Source organism: Bufo bufo, chromosome 8 (assembly GCF_905171765.1).
Source record: "Bufo bufo chromosome 8, aBufBuf1.1, whole genome shotgun sequence".
Taxonomy (NCBI): domain Eukaryota; kingdom Metazoa; phylum Chordata; class Amphibia; order Anura; family Bufonidae; genus Bufo; species Bufo bufo.
Window position 1 is genome coordinate 91615732 of NC_053396.1, and position 22550 is coordinate 91638281.

Genomic DNA, 22550 nt, shown 5'->3' on the forward strand with positions numbered 1-22550 from the left:
AAATTGCTATTATAAAAACTTAAGCAGCAACTTTTTCCAATATTTATGTAATTCTCAAAACTTTTGGCCACGACTGTAATTGACTGCTTAGTCGGCTTGCAGGGGCGGACCGGTCATAGACCCTACAGGGAAATTTCCCGGTGGGGTGATGCTTTGGGAGGGCCGCCTGAGTCCTCCTGACGGCATTTGGTTCTGCTGGGGCGGGATATCGTTCTGCACTCTGACATTGCTGGCCCTGCCTACGTCTGTTGTCCCACCTACAACATGAGGCCGCTCTAAGTTCAGTCCGCCCATGTCAGCCTGTGTAAATGGGCCATTATATTTCTGTAGTCTCTGCGATTCCTATTCACACTGCAGACGTTTGGTAATTTACAGTACAATGTAGGGGAATGAGGCTTTGTTCTCTTCCGATAACGTACAGAGTAAAATCTGTGGGGAAGTCGTAACAATATCAGCCTGTAACATATTTCTGTTTTCCTGAGGGAAAAAAAAAAAAAAAGACTGGATATAGTCAGCCTTAGGCCATGTTCACAACGAGCAGCCTTGTTGCAGAAATTTCCGCGACTGTATCATTCAAGTGAACAGGGTTTCATCAGCCATTGCTTGAAGCCTCCAGCATACGCAGCAGGAGACGCTTCTGCTGTGCACACGGAGCACGTCTGTAGTCACTGGGCCGGGCGCCATTTCGCACAATGAAAACTTCATCACTTCAGAGACAAGGGAGGGGAAGCCAGTTAAGCGAGCGACCAATCAGGATGCAGGTCGCCTGTACTGGGCGTGGCCACCTGCTGCTAGGGCAGTGACGTCGTGGTGGCCGGACACCTGTTACCTGTCCTCCTCCCGAGAGCCGCGCGAACAGCCGGTGCACCGAGCGCTGACCCCGGGCGTCAGGAGACCGAGCGGAGGGGCCTTCATGCGGTTCCGGTAAAGACCTCTCCCGGGCGGCTGCAGTGGACGCTTCTCCTGTGGGTCACGCACTGGAAGCGCCGTTCTCCAAGGACGAACTTTCCCCTCAGTAGCAGTCAGCAGCCCCATGGCCGGGGAGGTGCCCGACATCCCCGACGACTCCTCGTTCCTGTCTTTCCAGGCGCAGTGCGAGTCCAATGAGGGCTGGACCTGTTACTACAACAAGCCGGGCATCGGGGTGTGGATGAAGCCCCCGAGCGGGAAGACGTGCCCGGTGCACACCGTCAAGGTGAGCTGAGTGTGTGTCAGGCCTCTCTGCGGAGCTATAAATACCTGACTGGCACAGACATGGGTCCCGACAACCACACATGCACGCTCGGCTGCACTGGGGGCAGTCTATGTCCCCTGAAGATGGAAGGACTGGGCACGGTGACACATGGGAGGCCCTTGCACATTAGATGGCTGCTCCGTGGGTCTGGCTGAAATTAAATGTGTGTGGCCAGCTTAGGGTACTTTCACACTTGCGGCAGAGGATTCCGGCAATCCGGACGCAAACGGATGGCATTTGTCAGACGGATCCAGATGCAGATCCGTCTGACAAATGCATTGCAATACCGGATCCGTCCGGAAAAAACTGATCCAGTATTATTATTTTTGTTGCATTTTTAAAGGTCTGCGCATGCACAGACGGGAAAGCCGGATCCGTTTTGCTGGAACACTTAATGCCGGATCCGGCACTAATACACTTCAATGTAAAGTAATGCCGGATCCGGCCTTCCGGCAAGTGATCAGTATATTTGGCCGGAGATAAAACTGCAGCATGCTCTCCATTCAGAATGCATTAGGATAAAACTGGTCAGTTCTTTTCCGGTATTGAGCTCCTAGGATGGAACTCAATAGCGGAAAAGAAAACCGCTAGTGTGAAAGTACCCTAAGGGCTCTTTCACACTTGCGTTATTGTCTTCCGGCATAGAGTTCCGTCGTCGGGACTCTATGCCGGAAGAATACTGATCAGGATTATCCTAATGCATTCTGAATGGAGAGTAATCCGTTCAGGATGCATCAGGATGTCTTCAGTTCCGGTACGGAACGTTTTTTGGCCGGAGAAAATACCGCAGCATGCTGCGCTTTTTGCTCCGGCCAAAAATCCTGAAGACTTGCCGCAAGGCCGGATCCGGGATCAATGCCCATTGAAAGGCATTGATCCGGATCCGGCCTTAAGCTAAACGTCGTTTCGGCGCATTGCCGCATCCGACATTTAGCTTTTTCTGAATAGTTACCATGGCTGCCGGGACGCTAAAGTCCTGACAGCCATGGTAAGTGTAGTGGGGAGCGGGGGAGCAGTGTACTTACCGTCCGTGCGGGTCCCCGGGCGCTCCAGAGTGACGTCAGGGCGCCCCAAGCGCATGGATCACGTGATCACATGGATCACGTCATCCATGCGCATGGGGCGCTCTGACGTCATTCTGGAGCGCCCGGGGAGCCGCACGGACTGTAAGTATACCGCTCCCCCGCTCCCCGCTCCTACTATGGCAACCAGGACTTTAATAGCGTCCTGGGTGCCATAGTAACACTGAAAGCATTTGGAAGACGGTTCCGTCTTCAAATGCTTTCAGTACACTTGCGTTGTTACGGATCCGGCAGGCACCTCCGGCAACGGAAGTGCATGCCGGATCCCAACAACGCAAGTGTGAAAGAGGCCTTAAAGGGGTGACCCTAGACTGAGTCTGTGGTGTGTGGTCCATCACGAGAATCGGGGACCTGTGTGAATGGAATGGCAGTTGAACACGTGCATCGCTGTCCCATGGGACTATGAGAAGTAGCCAATCACAGACCGCCCCATAGATTGGAGCGGCAGATGGCCTATGGACAGTGTGAATCTTGGGACAAGCCGCAGACACCCCTAGTCTGCGTCTGAGAGTGGTCAGGCCCAGAAAGCCATTAATACCAGTGGAAGCTGAAGTCCAGCTTTTCTACCAGGGGAGCCCTATCCTCCCTGGGCATTAGATCTGACTCCCAGCTCCAGCCTCACAGATCCAAGCCTGCTTGAAGCCCTGAGACACGGCATCGTTACTGACATCACGTCTACAGGGCAGGGTCCAGGAGAATGAGCTGAACACCCCTTCAGATGCCAGGTCATTGATGATGTGTCTACAGGGCAGAGCCTTACAAGCTTTGACACGCCGCATGGGGAGAGGGGACCAACGTGGTGGAATATGACAAGTGCAGGAAAATTGTTTATCTGTAATGCCCAATCACTATTAGAAAGTGTTGTTTCCTGTCAATGGTTGCTCAGAACTGCAAAACCGGAATCCCCCTTTAACTGTTGGACTGCACAGACGCACTTCGTGTCGTCAGCTTTCCGTTGATCCCAGTATATGGCCGGATTCTGAAGCCCATTGATTTCCCTGGAGCCAGGACCTCTGGTGCCACACTTACATCAGTGCAAATCGGAGCTGAAGGGCCCGGACGTTCGCTGAGTACAGGAATCCCTTCATTCAGGGCAGAAGGTTGGCTTGCCGAAATCTACGTTCAGTCTTCATCCTGCGCATGGCGATCCCGCAGCCTCCTGTGCAAGCGGGACTTTTCTGCAGGGGAACTTGGGCCATGAGAAAAATGCCATACGGAAATAAGTGGCGTCAGAACCCAGGGTGAGCCATGTTGACTGGCAGGGGGCTCATCCTCACGTGGGTCAATGAATTGCAAATGTTCTGCTCTGGAAAATACACAGAAAAATACTCCCCTGTGTGAACTTATTTGTTCAGCAGGACCCCGCAAACAGAACCCCCAGTCTCAACTTCCTGCACTTACTAAATCCCCCCTCGCCAAATGTGTGAAGAGGCTTCTTGGCGCAGTTTGTGGTTGGGCCGCGCCCTGTGCTGACCCTCACCCCTTTCTGCATCACTTCCTAAAAAAGTCACAAATTATAGTCACTATTGTGGTGTAAAAACGGAGAAGTCTGAAGCCGCCTTGGTGCCCCTCCCCCACAAGGTACAATGTACAGATCCCTGTATAGTGATGTGTGCCCGGCCCTGCTGACACTTTGTTAAAGGGGTTCTCCAGGCTTTTTACAAAGCTGTGTCCTGTGGAAGAAAGTTTAGTTAGTACTTTCCCATCCCTCGCGCTGTATTCGCCCAGGCTGCCCGTGTTCCCGATTCTTCTTCATCACCCTCATTTACTATTACGCAGCTGAGCACGGATTTTGTAAATAGTCTGGAGAACCCCTTTGAAGCCTTACTTTTTAGCTGCTGCTACCAGTGATGACCACTCTTCACACCTGCCAGGCTCAGGGGGCACACCCTCCACCCGTCTGTGAGGGTCATATACACAGAAGTCATTATCAGGAAGTCGGCCTGCACTTTCCTCATCTCTTCTTACTACAGGTTTTTATTTTTATTTTTTTTGTTAGATTTGTAACATTTTTATTTTTTTTAAATCTCAAAGGGAAGTCCACAGGAAAATGCTCCAAAAAAGCCACTGACCCCAAAACACAACCCGCCTGACAAGAAATGTGATGTATTTGAGACTTGTACTTGTTTTACACAGGAAACTTTGCAGGCAGATTGAGGAAGTTCTGCTGATTAAGGCCACGTAAAGAAGAAATGGGCAGAGCGGCCGTCCTGTCTGTACCGTGAAGGGCCAGCGTGTTACCCTGAAGTCATTAGTCGTAGACATTTTCACTTGCAGACGTCCAGTATCTGCAGGTTATCAATCTACCCTAAGGGGGCGTTCACACAGCGGCATTTTAAGCTGAATTGTGCGTACAGCTGCTTCGAAATTTCTCAGAAAACCTGCCGATGGCCGAGTCCTCTCTGCCTCCCATACATCTCAATGGGAGGCAGCGCTGAAGATCATGAAGCCGCCCAGAGGAAGGACATGTCCCTTCACACCACGGCTTTAAGCCGCCGCGCTACGATCCTCAGCGCTGCCTCCCATTGAGATGCCTAAAAAGCTGCAGTGTGAACGTCCCCTTAGTGTAGGTCCACATCAGACTGAGACGCTGTGGATTTGTGGGCGGCACATCCACAGTATGGTTTACAGTACGGCCAAGTGGGAAAAACATCCCCATAGCAAGTTGACGTTTAGCACCACATGGCCCATAGACAGTGGTCAGGATCTGACCTGTGCAGAGGCCAGGAGGGAGCAGATAAGCTGTGATATCGCCTATTGTGAATCTTGGTTCCTGTCTTATCTATATAGAGGTGTTACTTGTCATTGTGATAGTGATGGCTACTAGTAAAGTTACCCAAACAGGAGAGTAAATCATGATCCATTAGGCCTAGTGGCCAGTGTGGAAATTGCAAGATTATATACATTTTTATTAAATCAAGGCAAAATGTAAAAAAAAAAAAACTCTAGGCCAATTTCTGATGACACATTCCCTTTAAAGTGTAGCTGTCATATCAGAAGACTCAGTTGTAGTGTCAGAAATGTTAATGAGGAGGTGTCCAGGGGCAGAACGTGGCTCACATCCGTTATAGGAACTTTGTGTCACAGGACGGAGCCCTCCTTCCATACAGATGTACAGACCGAAGGCTGTTTTTGGATCCAGTCTGTATTTAATGGTCTTTCTTCTTCAGGGATGCATGACCTTCCCAGATGTCCCGGCTGAAACCGTATATGATGTTTTACACGATGCAGACTATCGCAAGAAGTGGGACCTAACCATGATCGAAACCCGGGATATCGCTCAGCTCTCTGTGAACGCAGATGTGGGATACTACTCCTGTGAGTTCAGATCAACAAGAAATGGATTCATATAATCACTGTTTCCATAGTCATCACAGCTGGTGACCTTTTATGATTTAAGGTTCTGCTGACACAATATTTCTTCATAGTAGCATGGTTTTCTTAGAACTCCACATTGTCCTGTTCCTCTGTTATTAATCATATAAAATGTCTGAATAACCTTGTCTGGACCAGTCATGGGCTTGTTCTCCTCGCTGACTAGGGGAATGATAATGGCCAGTTGTCAATGTAGGAGGAATAACAAAGGAACAGCACAATGCAGAGTTATGGGAAAAGATGCTCCAGGTCCTCCTACAGCAAGCATTGTTTTTCTCCCTAGGGAAGTGTCCTAATCCTGTGAAGAATCGAGACGTGGTCACGCTGCGCTCATGGCTTGTGTTGCCGGATTGTTATATGATCATCAATTTCTCTGTTAAGCACAGCGTAAGTCTGACAACCTGTGATCGCTGGAAAATCCTTATTGGGTAGATTACCACATGACTTGTGCTACAAACTGGTGGGATTTTAGGGATGTGCTTGAAATTGCTATTACATATTGCTGCTTATTGGTGTTTTGGCAAGTTTGGTTATTATGAAACTAAATGTAACACTACTGGTAAATTTTAAATGTATAAACTTCACAATTAACCCCAGAATTTCTGTTGCAGATGTATCCCCCCCGACGAGACTTGGTCCGAGCGGTGTCCTTTATTGCGGGATACCTTATTAAAGTCAACAGTCCTACAAGCTGTACACTTACCTATCTGGCACAGGTAGATCCCCGAGGTAAGATTAAATCCCAACTTGTCACTAGACTCACCAAAAACATTGGGTACAACAGCATCTAATCTCCAGAAACTACCATCATACAGACCAGTAAAGTTATAGTGAAGTCAAAGGGAATAGCTAGCTGATTGCTGGAGGTCCAACTGCTGGGACCCTCACGAGAACGTTCCATTCATTCTCCGGGGCATCCATAGAGAATGACTGGAGCAGCAGTGCTCATGCTTGACCTGCCTCTCCACCAGAACGAGGGAATGGGACCCCTGTTCTTGTGATCAGTGGGGATTCCAGTGGTTGGATCCCCAGTGATCAGCTAGATAACTTAAAGGGTTTTTCTGCGATTTTAAACTAAAGATGAGCGAAGCGAGCTTCAGCTCCTACATCCGAAGCCACCTTGCTAAAAAATGTGTTAAAATGCTGTATAGAGATCCTTCTCCATACAGCGGTAGAATGTACTGCCTCTGAGGCGAAGTCCGTTATTCACGAAGTCACGCAAAGCTTTCTTGAATAACTTCAGTAATTGATTATTACAGTGAAAAACCACTTCAAAACATAGAGCCGAGCTCTGGTTTTGTTCCGAGTGGTACCTTGGATCCGAATCCGAGTTAGGTTCCAAGGTTTTTCACTGTAATAATTAATTACAAAAGTTATTCAACAAAGTCTTGCGCAACTTCGTGAATAACTGACTTCGCCTCATCGCAGGCAGTACCCCCACCGATCAGCTGTCTGAGAAGGCACCAGTGCTCCTGTAAGCGCCGCAGCCTTTTCTTGGCTTTCCTTAGACCAGTGATGACATGTTCATCCTTCATGTAGCTCAGGAGCAGCTCATCTTCATAGAAGTGATACCGACACAGCCGCTATACTATGTACGGCACTGTGAGAAGACATCGGTGCTCACAGGAGCATTAGTGCCTACTCAAACACCTGATCAGCAGGGATCCTGGTTTTTGGACCTCCACCAATCAGATACTGAGGACCTATCCAGAGGATAGGTGATGAGTCAAAAAATCTCTGAAAACCCTTTTAAGCTTGGTCACAACCCCTTTAATCATGAAAGGCCAAATAGCAACAGTTACTGTGATCTGCCTGGAAAAGAACATTATTAATGATTATTATTGTGTGAATACTGCTAAAATGTCAAGCCGTATTGTATGTACATTGCATTTACTTTACCTCAGAAAAATGCTTCAGTACTATGGTATGATACTTGTCATGGAAGGCAGCTCTCCACCACCATGACGTGGGTGGGAATAGAACGGGTAAACACTATTCCACAGTGCAGTCTCATACTCGCCCCCCACTCAGGCTACAATTGAGTATAACGGATACCCCGGGAACGACAATGCTGCTATCGCTAATTGAGTATATAGGCGATAAGTCCCAACACCAGACACACAACGTGCCATCTACCAGTAAACGGGCAGCCTAAGCCATAACTTGTACTCTATGGAGATGCTTAGCGGATTTAAATCCTATGTGTATTTTTGCAATGGAAGTCTGAGGTTTTACCCACTCTTAACCCCTTCCCGACATATGACGTAATAGTACGTCATGGCGACACGTGACTTGCCGCATTTTGACGTACTATTACGTCATGGTGATCGGGCAGGCACTGGAGCGGTAGGGGCCCGGCAGTCCCTGATAACCGGGCCCCTCTTGTATCCGCTGCAGACAAGGTGCATGCGGCGGGTGAGGGAGCCCATCACCCCGATGGGTGACAAGGCAGCCCGGTGCCATGCACACACTGCCCAATGTCTTGCACGGCATCGGGACCTGCCTTCTACGAGGGCCGAGGAGATCCAGCCTCAGGCTGCGTCTCCTAGGCAACCTGTTAGTGTATTACTAGTTTCAAGTAAAAAAAAAAAAAAACACCCCTTTTCCCTGATTTTATAATAAAAAGGAAAAAACGCACATATTAGGTATCACTGCGTCTGTAATGACTGGCTCTATCAGATGGGGTGGATCATGTGATATTTATAAACACCATAAAAAAATAAAAACTGTCAAAAAAAAGCCATTTTTGTCACCTTACATCACAAAAAAACACCAAGCGATCAAAAAAGGCATATGTCCCACAAAATGGTACCGATAAAACTGTCACCTCATCCTGCAAAAAATGAGCCCCTACATACGAAAATCACTCAAAATATAAAAAAAAACGATAGCTCTCAGAACATGTAGACATTAAAACACAATGTTTTTGTTTCAAATATGCCATTGTGTTAAAGTGAAATCAATTGGGTATCTCTGCATCCGTAACAACCTGCTCTATAAAAATATCACCTTACCTAACCCCTCAGGTGAACACAAAAAAAATAAAAACTGTGCCAAAAAAAGCTTTTTTTTTTTTTGTCATCTAACATCACAAAGTGCAACCCCAAGCAATCAAAAAGGCATATGTCCCCCAAAATAGTACTAATCAAACCGTCACCTTATCCCGCAAAAACTTAGACCTTACCTTAGACAATCGGTCAAAAAATAAAAAAGCTATGGCTCTCAGAATATGGAGACACTAAAACATAATTTTTATTGGTTTAAAAAAATGCTATTATTGTGTAAAACTTAAATAAGAAAAAGCATACATAATTAGGTATTGCCACATTCGTAACGATCTGCTCTATAAAAATGTCACATGACCTAACCCCTCAGGTAAACTCTGTAAAAAATAAATAAATAAAAACTGTGCCAAAAAAAAAACGATTTTCTCTTTCCCCTTTGACAGTACCCCTGGAGAGATCGCCTCCTCCTCCGTATAGGAAACGGGAACCAGGACCGCCTTTTAAAAGAGGGATCCTCCCCTTTTACCTCCAGTTTTGTTTCCTGTCCTAGGAGGCAGTAGAAAATTGGAACCGCCGTATGCAGTTGTTCTAGAGCTGCGGGGGCCCCGGAAATTGATGCGGTGAGGAGGGTTACCCTGGGCGGAGCCGCTGCTAAAGTCTGGTCTCCAGTCTCTGTCCCTCACTTTCCGCTCCCCTTCCCAGAGCCTGGGGAATTCTGACCTCTCTGGGATTCCTGCAAACCTCTGCGGCCGTGTTCGCATGTTCGGCCTCCGGCCCGCGTGTGCATCTACTTCCGGGTTCAAGCAGTGGGAGAAAGCCATCGCTGCCGACCGGAAGGGGAGGGAGCCGGCAGTGCGCGCCGAGGAGAAAAAGCCCAGCCAGCTCACTGCCATGCCGACGGAAGAGCTGGCAGTTTCCCATTCTGGCTGATTGTGCTGTGTGAAAGAATGGAGCAGGTTCAGCGCGCTGAGACCACCAATGATACATCGGTACCAGGGTGTGGTAAGAGGGGTCATTCCCCGGCAGATTTTATTTCTAGTATTGCTCATGGGCTCATGTATGTTTGTTTGTACCTAGGTGTCTAAGGAGTCTTCCAGGAAGACCTCCAAAGCTAAAGAAAGGGGGTGTGCTGTCTGTAAAGAGAAACTACCCTCTGCGTGGGCTAAACCCCTTTGTCAAGGATGTGTCAACAAGTAAATGGAGGAGAAAGCTCCATCTTTGTTGAGCAGCATTAAGCAGATGATGCAGGATGAGGTCAGAGAGTCGGTAAGCGGATTAATTAAATGTCGCCCCGGTACTTCTGCTGCTGCATCTAAAGATTCCCCCTCCAGTGACAGCGATATCCTTTCTGGTTTGGAGGAAGGAGGAGAGTGTTTGTTATCTGACGATTCTTCTGAGGAGGAGGCCGCAGGGAAACCGCTGTTTCATGCTGAGAACACTAACTCCCTAGTCAAGGCGGTTAGAGCTACTATGGGGTTGGATAATCAAAGACCTCAGCAATCGGTGCAAGACTCTGTTTGAGGGCCTAGGTCCTAGGAAGAGGAAAAGTGTTTGATATACATAAGAACATTCAGGTGGTACTCGCCAGAGAATGGAAAAGACCTAATAGGAAGTTTTTCGTTCCTTCCTCTGTTAAACGGAAATATCAGTTTGATGAAGAAAACTCAGCCCCCTGGGATAGGGCCCCAAAAATAGATGCTCCTGTGGCTAAGATGTCCAGGAAAAATGCACTCCCCACTGAAGATATGGGTTCCCTTAAGGACCCAATGGGCAGAGGTTTATTTAAAGATAAATTGGGAGGCCTCTGCAGCAACTTCTAAACCCACTATTGTTGCTAGGTCCTTTAAAGGTGTGGATGGGGGAGTTAGAGGCCCACATTAAAGGAGGTACCCCTAGGGAACAGTTGCTTACCTCCTTCCCCATTATAAACAATGCCCTAGATTTCTTGGCTTATGCCTCTGCGGACTTCTTAAGGTTCTCCGCTAGGGCTTCGGCCTTATCATTTTTTTTTTTTTTTTTTTTCCAATCCTTTATTATTTTCTGGAACAAATATACAAATTTTCATATCAACCAGTTAAAATTTACAAATATACTTTATACAAGTTAATACACTTGTTCCTTTTAACTCACCCCATCTCTTTTGCTTCCCTGCTGCAGGGTCCATCCGCATTTTAATAACTACCTTAACTTCTGTTTCCAGAAATTCCAAATATAAGGGATCCTGGGGGCCTGAAGCGAGTAAGGGAGCCTGCCCCCGCAGGAGCCATCACTCCAATTTCCTTGTCATTCTTCTATAGGCCTCAATAGTGTCTAGCCGAGCCCTCCATTCATTAAAGCTAGGACTATTCTTCGTACCCCAATATTTAATTATCAAGGCCTTTGCGACCATAAAACTTTCCATGCTAACTCGTAGTTGGTAGGGGGTCAGTTCAGAGCGGGGGAAAAGACCCAATATTGCCTGCGTAAAACTTCGCTTCAATTTGATCTTATATCTTTTATATAGTTCCTCATAAATGCTAGTCCAATACCACCACACTTCCGGATAATCCCATAGTAGGTGACTTAACTCCGCATTTTCTGACGAACATTTCCAGCACAGGTCCTTCCTTTCAGGGCTTCGGCCTTATCTAACTCTGCCCGTAGGGCTATTTGGTTAAAGGGCTGGAATGGGGCGCTTCCTCTAAGGCAAAGCTTTGCGCTATTCCGTGTCAGGGTGAGTTTTTGTTTGGCCCCACCCTTGACGACCTTCTAGAAAAGGCCTTTGACAAGAAAAAAGGCTTTCCCTCCTCTAGTCAACCCCTCAGGAGGTCTTTCCGTCCTAGATTTAATAAAGAAGGATTTAAGGGAAAGGAGAGAGCAAAGCAGTTTGCTGGTGTCACTAATATAAGGAGTTTCTTTTTTCCGGGCCATATGCCTCAAAGAAACAGTCCCAATGACACCAGGCCCCTTGTCGGAGGTCGTCTGTCTCTTTTTGCCCATCAGTGGCAGGAGATCTCCGACAGCACATGGATAAACTTGGTAATAAGGGAAGGCCCCAGGTAAACTTTCAAAGCTTTCCAGAGAGGAGATTTGTGGTCACAGATTACCGGTCAGATCCCACAAAGCAGTCAGCTATCATTGCAGAAGTCTTTTCCCTAATAGAGAAGAGAGTGTTGATAAAAGTCCCAGGGCAGGAGGTGACAAAAGGGTTTTACTCTCCCCTGTTTCTCGTCAAGAAACCAAATGGCTCGTTTCAGACCATAATAAACTTAAAATGCCTAAACCAGTATCTGGTGTACAAGAGGTTTCGTATGGAGTCCATTAGGTCAGCAGTAAGCAATCTTTCCCCGGACTGCTTTATGGCAACAGTGGATGCATATTACCATGTCCCTATCCATCCCAGCCATCAGATGTTTCTGAGGGTAGCAGTCCAATTAGGGCAAGAAGTTCTACATCTTCAGGGAGTCCCGTGGATCAGAGAAGCAGTTCTTCCTTTAACGACGTATGCGAGTCCATCCGGTTGGGGAGACCATGTGGAGTCCCTTCTGTTGCAGGGAAGCTGGGACAGCAGAGCTTTATTCCAGTCTCACAATTTCAGGGAGTTAAATGCAATCAGGTTAGCCTTGGTACAGAGTCTTCCCATTATCAGGGTCAGACATGTAAAGATCTACTCGGACAACACAACAGCTGTAGCCTATATCAATCGGCAGGGATGTACAAGGGCTCAGGGCCTTATTTCTCTCACCCATCAGATATTCAGTCTGGCAGAAGCTTCTCTATCATCTCTTTCTGCGGTGCATCTAAAGAGCTCGGACAATGTGAAAGCGGACTTCCTCAGTCATTATCTAAGCCAGGGAGAGTGGTCCCTAGATCAAAAGGTTTTCAACAAGGTCACAGCATTATGGGGGATTCCGGAGATAGATCTCTTTGCCACCAGATCGAACAGAAAGGTAGAGGTTTTCTATTCCCTATCTCCGGGGCAATATCCGAGAGCAGTGGACGCATTGGCTTAATCTTGGAGGCAGGACCTTCTCTATGCCCCCCCCCCCCCCTTAAAAATGTTACCGAGGGTTCTCAAAAAGATCAGAGAGAAGGAAGCCACTGATAGTTATAGCCCCCTTCTGGCCGATAAGAGTTTGGTTCTGCTGGCTCCGCAGGATGTCAATAGCAACCCCATGGCTGCTTCCGGAGTCTCGAGAGCTTTTGTCTCAGGGTCTAATCTTTCACCCAGAAGTAAGAAATCTACAGCTGACTGCTTGGCTCTTGAGAGGGAGATTTTAAAAAGACATCTTTCTGAAGAGGTGGTTAACACTCTGTTGGCCAGTCAAAAGAGGGTTACTTCTAAAATCTATCTGAAAGTTTGGAAGGCCTTTTTCGGATTCGCCAGTAGACCTGTGGATGTGTTAGAGGTTCATGACATTCCGCTCATGCTAGAATTCTTACAGGAAGGTTGGAAGAAAAAACTCAGGCCTAGTACTTTAAAGGTCCAGATATCTGCTTTAAGTGCCTAATTTGAGTTTAGACTAGCAGAACATCCCCGGGCCAAGAGGTTTGTTACAGCTGTGTCCAAGTTATCCCCGGTCTCAAAAGTTAAAACCCCTCCTTGGGATTTAAATTTAGTCCTCTCTGCTCTCTCTTTTGAGCCGATTGATATCTCCCCAAAGATGCTCTCCCTAAAGCTTGCTTTCCTGCTTGCCATTACCTTGGCTAGAAGGGTTAGTGAGATCATTGCGCTCTCTGCTGAACCCCTCCCCATTTGGTTATTTTGGAGAATCGGGTAGTGATTTCTCCTGATCCTTCTTTTTTACCAAGAGTCTCTTCTCATTTTCACCGTTCTCAGGAGATAGTGTTACCTTCTTTCTGTGCCTCCCCTAAGAATGAGAGAGAATCAGAGTTCCATTGCCTAGATGTTAGGAGGTGTATTTTACAGTATCTGAAGGTTACTCAGCCTTGGAGGGCCTTCTCTCGTCTGCTGCTTTTATTTCAGGTAGCTAGGAAGGGTTCTGCTGCCTCTTCTTAGACTATTGCTAGGTGGATCAGCCTTAGCTTACTCTTCTAAGGGAGTAGTTCCGCCCTCAGGGTTTGGGGCTCGCTCTACAAGATCAGTCTCCACATCTTGGGCAGAAAGAGCTTCAGCTTCAATTTGAGCAGATTTGTAGGGTAGCTACCTGGAGTTTTCCTCATACTTTTTTTTTAGGCACTATAGACTAGACTACAGCTACCTTCTAATGAAAGTCTTTCCTTTGGCCGTAAGGTGCTGCAGGCTGTAGTCCCGCCCTAGATAGGATTCTTGCCTATTCTCCAGGGGTGCTGTCATAGGCGAAAGAGAAATATTGGATTACACTTACCGGTAATATTATTTTTATTTATTTTTTTGAGCCTATGACAGCACCCGGTAATTCCAATCCCCCAAAAAATAAATAAATAATACAGAATGGTTAAAAAAAGGGGATTTATATATACATAGATTGAGAATTATATTATTTGAGATGTTCTTAGTTCTTGAGAGGACTGCAGGTAGAGGGGAGGATCCCTCTTTTAAAAGGCGGTTCTGGTTCCTGTCCGGAGGAGGAGGCTGTCTCTCCAGGGGTGTAATCCAATATTTTTGGTCACCTTGCCCCATAAAGTGTAATAGCGAATGATCAAAAAAGCATATGTACCCAAAAATGGTACCAATAAAAAAAAGTCAACTCTTCCTGTGGCCTCCTCCTCAGATGACAAACACTCTCCTCCTTCTACCAAACCAGAAAGGATATCGCGGTCACTGGAGGGGGAATCTTTAGATGCAGTAGCAGAAGTACTGGGGCGGCATTTAATCAATCCGCTTACCGACTCTCTGACCTCATCCTGGATCATCTGCTTAATGCTGCTCAACAAAGATGGAGCTTCCTCCTCCATTAACTTGCTGACACATCCTTGACAAAGGGGTTTAGCCCACGCAGAGGGTAGCTTCTTTTTACAGACAGCACACCCCCTTTCTTTAGCTCTGGAGGTCTTCCTGGAAGACTCCTTAGACACCTAGGCACAGACAAACATGACCCCATGAGCCATACTAAAAATAAAATCTGCTGGGGAATGGTGGTCTCAGCGTGCTAAACCTGCTCCATTCTTTGAACAATCTACTCAAAAGCCCTCATAGAGACCCTCGGGATGTAGATAAATACACTCAACGGTCATTGGACCAAAAATATCCCTTTAGGGGGTCTCTACCAAATAAGTATTGTGTTAAAAAGATATCTTTATTTCATCATTAAAAACACTAAGTGTGAGGAAGAGAAAATTGTTAAAAATGTCAGTCCACCGTAGGATTTAATACCTGATAACCTAGTAGCTACTGGTTGCTAGCGGCAACTGGGGGATTAATGTCACCTTTGGTAACTAATGTAGGCACAATAAAGTGCTCTGTACACTGTATTTGGGGACAAGTCAGATAGTGTGTGATTGGATTGTTGCTACGATTAATATGGGTATTGCGTATCCCTAATGTACTAAAGTCTGTATAAAGTGTTGGCAGCGATCTAGGTTTTTATTGACCGTGACGGTCATGCAGACAGTACGATGGTCTATCTATGCATGATCCATTAGCAATCAGCACAAACATGCAGACTGTCCTGGAATCGGGCATACACTGTTGATGATTTAATAAGAATACTGGAATTGAACTGCACAACTCATTTGCAGTTAATTTATGCCTGTTTATGTTACAGGCTTTAAATAAAAAAATGACAGTTACACTTCTTAATGGGGCCTAATCCCCTGTGTTTCCATCCAAAATAATTGATATGCTATTTCCCCAGCAAATTTTTTTTCTGTAAATGCAAGCTAATTTTTGGATGCAGGTTAACGGAACTGTGAAAAGCTCATACACATGCTGGAACGGGATGCAGATTGCTTCTGGATTTTGACACTGATTCTGCACCAAAATCTAACATATGAACATACCCTTAAAGGGTTGTCTAGGGCTTGAATATTGATGGACCTGTCTTGAGGATATTTAAGAGGACCCGTAACCTCTGTCTTATTACAAGGGGGATGCCAGTAGTTACTAACAATTCTGGAGCACCTAATCTTATGACTCTATGATGTGATATTCCTTTATTCCCGCTAGAAGCTATGAATGAATTACTAGCAGTTTGCAGTGAAGGTCCAGATGGGTGTTACCAATGGGGTCATCCCTGCTGTCTGACACCAATGCATGCTAGCAGTTAGATTGCGCAGGGACACCCTGCAAGTGGTAACACTCACTGGACCTTCATTGCAAACTGCTAGAATGAATGAATTAATAAATTACTATCAGTAATAAAACCATCCTATTATCTAATATCAGTAATAAAACCGTGAACTAAAAAGCAATATCAATAATCTACTGTAGATATGAGAACTTGTTCAGGAGGCTATTCAGACGCGGCCACAGGCCCTCGCAGTATGCCAGCCACCGGATTCTCATATGTGTGGTGTTAGATGCAGAGCTATACTAGGCTGGATGTTACAGCAGATAGTGGATCAGTCAGATATGGCTCACCACTATTATAGTCACAGCCCAGCTATATCTCTGCCATTGTGGGGCTGGGTAAGAGATTGAGCTCGCTGTATAGTGGTCTAGTTTTTCTGCACCTTCACACAGGAGTTGGTAGGACACAGAGCCTCCCGTAAGGCTAGATCAAATTGTGAGTTTGTTATACTGTTTGTGTGACTGTGCAGTTCAGGGGGATATTCCAGTTCAAACAAGTTACCCCCTATACATATCGTAGGGGATAACTATTAGATTGGAGGTCTGACTGCTGGGACCTCCACTAATCACAAGAACGAAATCCCTGTACCCTAAAATGAATGGATCGAAAAGTCAAGCATGCAGTGTAATTTGGGTTGAGCAAATTGAGCTTCAGATCATAGATCTGAAGTCGATCAGTTAAAGAACTTCATCTGTAATGCTGTTTCTGTACAGCGTTTAAAATGTATGTGCTGCATGTGGGAAAACGTTCTCTGCCGAAGTTGTGCAAAACTTCGGTAAAGGACTTTGCTATTCCTATCTGTGTATTTAAAAACATTTTAAAATGGGAATCTGAAGTGGGCTTTGGTACCGAGGTACCAGCCAGTACCGAACCCAACTTCGGATTCCTGTTTTCAAATACGCAGATAGGAATACTGACGTCATTTACCAATGTCTCGTGCAATTTCAGCTAAGAACGTTTTCATACACGGAGAGCTGTAGTCGCATAGAGAGTGAGTGGAGCGGAATTGCGCGTGTCCGCTCATCTGCTCCATTCATTTTGAGGTACGGAGATCCCAGTAATCGGACACTAATGATTATCCTAATCTGTGGATAGGGGATCCTTTGCTATAATTGGAATACCCCTTTTTAAGGCTGGGTTCACGTCATGTTTTTGCCGTAAGTTAAATGTATATGTTGGGGGTTTAAAAAGGATACAAAAGCCTAGTACACCATGCTTTTTCATCCATGGAACTCTATGGTGACCGATTCCACTGTATGGCATCCGTCAGAGGTGTAAGATAAAAAGATGATGTAAACCCAGCCTAAGGGCTCGTTCACACGAACATGTAATGCCCGTTGCCGTATTGCTGATCCGCAATACATGGGCACCATTCCGTGGCCATTCCACATCATGGATGCGGACCCATTCATTTCAATCCAGAGATGCGGAACGGAACACTACGGAGTGTTTGACAAAGGCTCCATGGAGTGAGCTGAAACGTTGCTGTTACCACATGGGTGAATAAAATTACCCTTTTTTTTCATGGATATTTGAGTGCTGCCTTGGCCTTTTTTTTATATATATATATATATATATATATATATATATATATATATATATATTCGACCCCGCCAATCAGCGGTTTGAAGACAAAGCAGCGCTTGTATGATAGATAGTAATAGATAGTAAGAAGCAGTTAACCCCTTTTAATATGACTTTTTTTGTTATCCTATGTTATCTGTTTTATTTTGATAGCTAAGGCTACTTTCACACCTGCGTTTAGGTGCGGATCCGCCTGGTATCTGCACAGACGGATACGCACCTATAATGCAAACGCTGGTATCCATTCAGTTCGGCTCCGTCTGCATAACTCTGTCAAAAAAAAGTAAGTGTAAGTCAAACGGATCCGTCCTGACTTACATTGAAAGTCAATGGGGGACGGATCCGTTTACAATTGCACCATATTGTGTCAATGTAAACGGATCCGTCCCCATTGACTTACATTGTAAGTCAGGACGGATCCGTTTGGCTTCGCATCGCCAGGCGGACACCAAAATGCTGCAAGCAGCGTTTTGGTGTCCGCCTCCAGAGCAGAATGGGGGCGGAACGGAGCCAAACTCATGCATTCTGAGCGGATCCTTATCCATTCAGCATGCATTGGGGCTGAACTGATCCGTTTTGGGCCGCTTGTGAGAGCCTTGAAACGGATCTCACAGGCGGACCCAGAAATGGCAGTGTAAAAGTAGCCTAACACTAAGGTGTATTCTGGGTGTTAATTCATCCCCTATTCACAGGATTTGGAGATAGGTGAGCGCTGTACTCCGCTATCTCCAGAACTACCATAGAAATAAATGGAGCAGCCTCCAGCATGTGCAACCAGCCGCTCTGTTCGTTCAGGGATGCTGTAGGGGGTATGGGAGCGCCACTGATCTAATAGTTATCCCCTATCCTGTGGATAGAAGATAACTTAATCTAATTGCAATACCCCATTTATGTATGTGATTAGTTACCAGTATCCTGACAGGACTGAGGAGTTTGAGATAACTATATATCACCCAGGCATTGACTGAGCTGAAAGGGAAGCTCCGTGATCAACCATCTTAGCTAGAGTATAACAATATTACATTGTAATGCAGACCTACACCGCAACCTGGACCATTATACACTTGACTAGGAAGGAGCCATTCCATTGAAGTCTTGTAATTAGACCTGCTCACCACTGCAATGTTGACGGCAAGCAGGTAAACAGAGCAGAGAAGGCAGTGCTTGCAAACAACTGATCGGCGGGGATGCCAGGTGCCAGCACCATGCCAATCTGATATTGATGACCTATCCTCCGGAAAACCCTTTTAAGAGACGTGACATATCTATACTGATAAATCATATGCTATGTGATCCAGCCTAGCATAGCTTCATCATACCTAAGCTGTACAGCCCTAGAGTGCACCAAAGAGATCTGCATCTAACACCTCACATATGAGAATCGGGTGTCTGGCATACTGCGAGGGCCTGAATATGTTCTCATACTATCTATATCATCTATTGTAGATGGTATATAGTAAAATATTAGACTCCTAAATATCTAATCACCCTAATTTTATGTATTGCCATTGCACTCAATTATGCCAGTCCTCTGTAGAGATGAGCGTTTTTCCGCTTATGAAATTCATTCATACTTTGTTGGTAAAGGGTGAATTGCATTATGGATTCCATTACCACGGACCATAACGCAATTCTATGACGGAATGCCTTTAGACGCATTCGTTATTCATTCCGTCATAATAGAAGTCTATGGGCTGCAAAACAGATCCATCCTGTTTCCGTTATGCCCTCCCCTGCGCCTAGAGGCTAATTAGCATATTATAAAAGTTTTATTTCTGCAGTAACAGGCATAGATACAAGTAGGAATAGACTAGGTTTGGCTAGTTTAATAGGGTTAATTCTGGTGACAGAAACCCTTTTAAGGGGTTAAAACGAATGATCTAATCCAGTAAGTCATGTAAAGCAGATTAGCCAGTGTAATTTACAAATGAGCAGGCTCCTCACATTGCATCAGTAATACGTTTTCTTAATGTTAAAAGGTCACGACCCTGTCTGCTTGTTTCATTTTCTCCTCTAGGTTCCTTACCAAAATGGGTAGTAAATAAATCCTCCCAGTACCTGGCACCAAAGGTGAGAATGCTTTGTGTGGCGACAGGATTTGTTGGATATTTTCCGCTGTGATTTCACCCCTGCTACTCTGAAAGTACTCATGTACAAGACTGTGCCGGCCTGGCCCGTAATATATGGTCCCTGGTCGTTTTTGCACCACCACTTGAATGGGTCCACAATCTGGAAGGGCTGGTGCGAAATGGAAGTACTACGGAGTGCTTCCGTGGGGTTTCTGTCTGCTTCTGCATGCACTACTTTTTCACGGTGCGGATCACAGACCCCATTCAAGTGAATAGGTCTGTATCCGCATGCGGCAGCTGGTGCCCTGCATTGCGGACCTCTATTTGCTGTCCACAGGCCCGGGCGGCACACTGTCGTGTTCATTCAGAGGAGGTGAAGGAGCAGCAGCAGATCTCACCATTACTACACCACGTTTGATGAACCTGCAGGCCTGTATAGAAACATCTAGGAATGTTATCTAGGCACTGACAATGAGGTTGTGGTATTTTCTGGGCAGTATGGTGCAGCCCTGTCATCTGAAGTAGTCTGAATCATTTTTATACTAGTTCAAATCTACTGATCTCAACTTTACTCTACCCCTCCTGCTGACCCCTGTTAATCCAGATTCTGCGGAAACTGCACAAGGCATGTCTGCAATATCCAGCCTGGAAGAAGAAGAACAACCCGGAGTTCAAGCCGTGGCTAAACCCAGAGCAGAATGCATTACCTCGAATATCCCTTAATGAGCTGTCCCTGCAAAGAGCAGAGTCCCTAGAACATGTGGATGAAAGTCAGGTGTGCGAGGATAAAGACGACCGAGCAGACAGCGATGACGAGGAGAGGAAAAGTGCCAAAAGATGATCAACAAGCACAGACTGCTGTGAGTGCACCATAATGAAGTGTTTCCAGCTCTCTTCCTGCTTGGCACACAAGCAGGCCTTTATGTACCAAAAGTAAGGCTTTACATCAGAGAGGAACAGACAAATGCTGCCCCCCCCCCTTCACAAAAAGAAAAAACAACCAACGTCTCACGTGACCGAATAACTGATCTGCCACGCGTTAATACAGTTAAGTCTTCCAAAATAATTAAAGGGGTGGTCCAGCTTTTTGGCCTTTTTAACTTGACAGCTTGCATTATGTTGACAAATACTCCACACTACTCATACTCCCCTGCTTCCCATCTCTCCATACTGGCTCCCCAAAAGTTAAAGAAGCACTCCCATGAACATTTGTAACAGGTCAGAGAATAAAAAAGTACATGATGTAAACTGTAGTAAAGGTAATTTTTCTGACTGGTGACTGTATTTGTGAGTTATAACTAAGGATGAGCGAATATCCTATTTTGAAGTTCGTGTTGTGGTATTTACTGAATTGCATTATGGATTCCGTTACCATGGACCATAACGCAATTCCATAACAGAATGCCTTCAGAGGTATTCAGTCATAACAGAAGTCTATGGGCTGCATAACGGATCCGTCTGGTTTAGGTTATGCTGGAGTCCGTGGAAACAGGAATCCATAATGCAATTCAGTAAATACCACAACACGAACCCGCACACAAACTTCAAAATATGACATTCACTCATCCCTAGTTATAACCTCCCTTCTAATCCCTCGCTGTGTCATGTGACCAACACTCTGATTTCCAACTGACGCAGGACAGGAAGTCAGTTACTTCTCTATTCATTCCTATGAGACTGAGGCTCCCATAGGAATACATAGAGAAATTGACTTCCTGTCCACATGAAAGATACTGTGTCAGTTGGAGAGTCAGAGTGCTGGTGACATGACAAGGCTAGCTGAAGGTCAGAAGGGAGGTTATAACACAAATACAGTCACTGGTAAGATTACCTTTACTACAGTTTACATCATGTACCTTTCTAAGGGTACTTTCACACTAGCTGTTTTCTTTTCGGCATAGAGTTCCATCCTAGGAGCTCTATATCGGAAAATAACTGATCAGTTTTATCCCCATGCATTCTGAATGGAGAGAAATCCGTTCAGGATGTCTTCAGTTCAGTCTTTGACTGATCAGGCAAAAGATAAAACCGCAGCATGCTACGGTTTTATCTCCGGCCCAAAAAAACTGAAGACTTGCCGTCATTTTCTCCCCATTGGAATGTATTAGTGCCGGATCTGGCATTCAAAATACTGCAATGCCGGATCTGTCCTTCTGGTCTGCGCATGTGCAGACCAAAAATAAATTAAAAAAAATGGGGGAAAAAATAAATGCCAGATCAGTTTTTCCGGATGACACCGGAAAGACGGATCTGGCATTTCAATGCATTTGTAAGACGGATCAGGATCCGTCTTACAAATGCCATCAGTTGGCATACGTCTTGACGGATCCGGCAGGCAGTTCCGGCAACGGAACTGCTTGCTGGATCACCCTGCAGCAAGTGTGAAAGTACCCTGACAAGTCAGAGAATAAACTTTTTTGTGGGAGTGCTTCTTAAAAAAAAATGTCCAAAAAAGCTAGACAACCACTTGAAGGATCAGTGTCCTGCAGCAAGTAAACACTGGCTCTGTGCCTTTTCTTCATGTTTCATTCCTGAATATTGCCTTAAAGGGGTTCTGCAGTTTTTTTAGCATTTGATCGGCAGGGGTCCGACACCCGGGACCCCTGCCGATCAGCTGTTTGAGAAAGCAGCAGCGCTGGCAGCAGTGCTGCGCCCTTCTCTTAGCTCCACCCAGGCCAGTGATTACTAGTCGTGATGTCACTGGGCCTGCGGTAAACAGCGAGAAGGGCGCAGCACTACTGCCATCGCCGCTGCCTTCTCAAACAGCTGATCGGCGCGGGTCCTGGGTGTCGGACCCCCGCCGATAATCTATCCAGAGGATAGATCCTCAGTTTAAAAAAACAGCAGAACCCCTTTAAAACTAAATACAAATATTCTACCAGGTTTCTCTTTGGCAACAGATAATTATGAATAAAGGCCTGAGTCAATGACGCTTTCTGCTACTTGTGAACATGGCAATGTCTACTCTGAGAACAACTAGACGTCAGACG

General features: G+C 45.9%; 1 protein-coding gene across 1 annotated transcript; it reads left to right on the forward strand.

The window, feature by feature from the left end:
* Positions 1–774: 774 nt before the first annotated feature.
* Positions 775–20790, forward strand: LOC120977524 (START domain-containing protein 10-like). The gene is made up of 6 exons (XM_040405515.1): positions 775–1195; positions 5487–5634; positions 5975–6078; positions 6303–6420; positions 19509–19561; positions 20165–20790. Exons 1-6 carry the CDS (start codon positions 1034–1036, stop codon positions 20399–20401), a joined length of 822 nt encoding a protein of 273 aa, XP_040261449.1. The 5' UTR covers positions 775–1033; the 3' UTR covers positions 20402–20790.
* The last annotated feature ends 1760 nt before the right edge of the window (positions 20791–22550 follow it).

Coding starts and splice junctions, on each gene's coding strand:
- LOC120977524 (XM_040405515.1), top strand. CDS start 1,034: ATGGCCGGGGAGGTGCCCGACATCCCCGACGACTCCTCGTTCCTGTCT. Junction 6,079..6,302: donor ATTTCTCTGTTAAGCACAGC/GTAAGTCTGACA, acceptor TTTCTGTTGCAG/ATGTATCCCCCCCGACGAGA. Junction 19,562..20,164: donor CCCAGTACCTGGCACCAAAG/GTGAGAATGCTT, acceptor CTGTTAATCCAG/ATTCTGCGGAAACTGCACAA.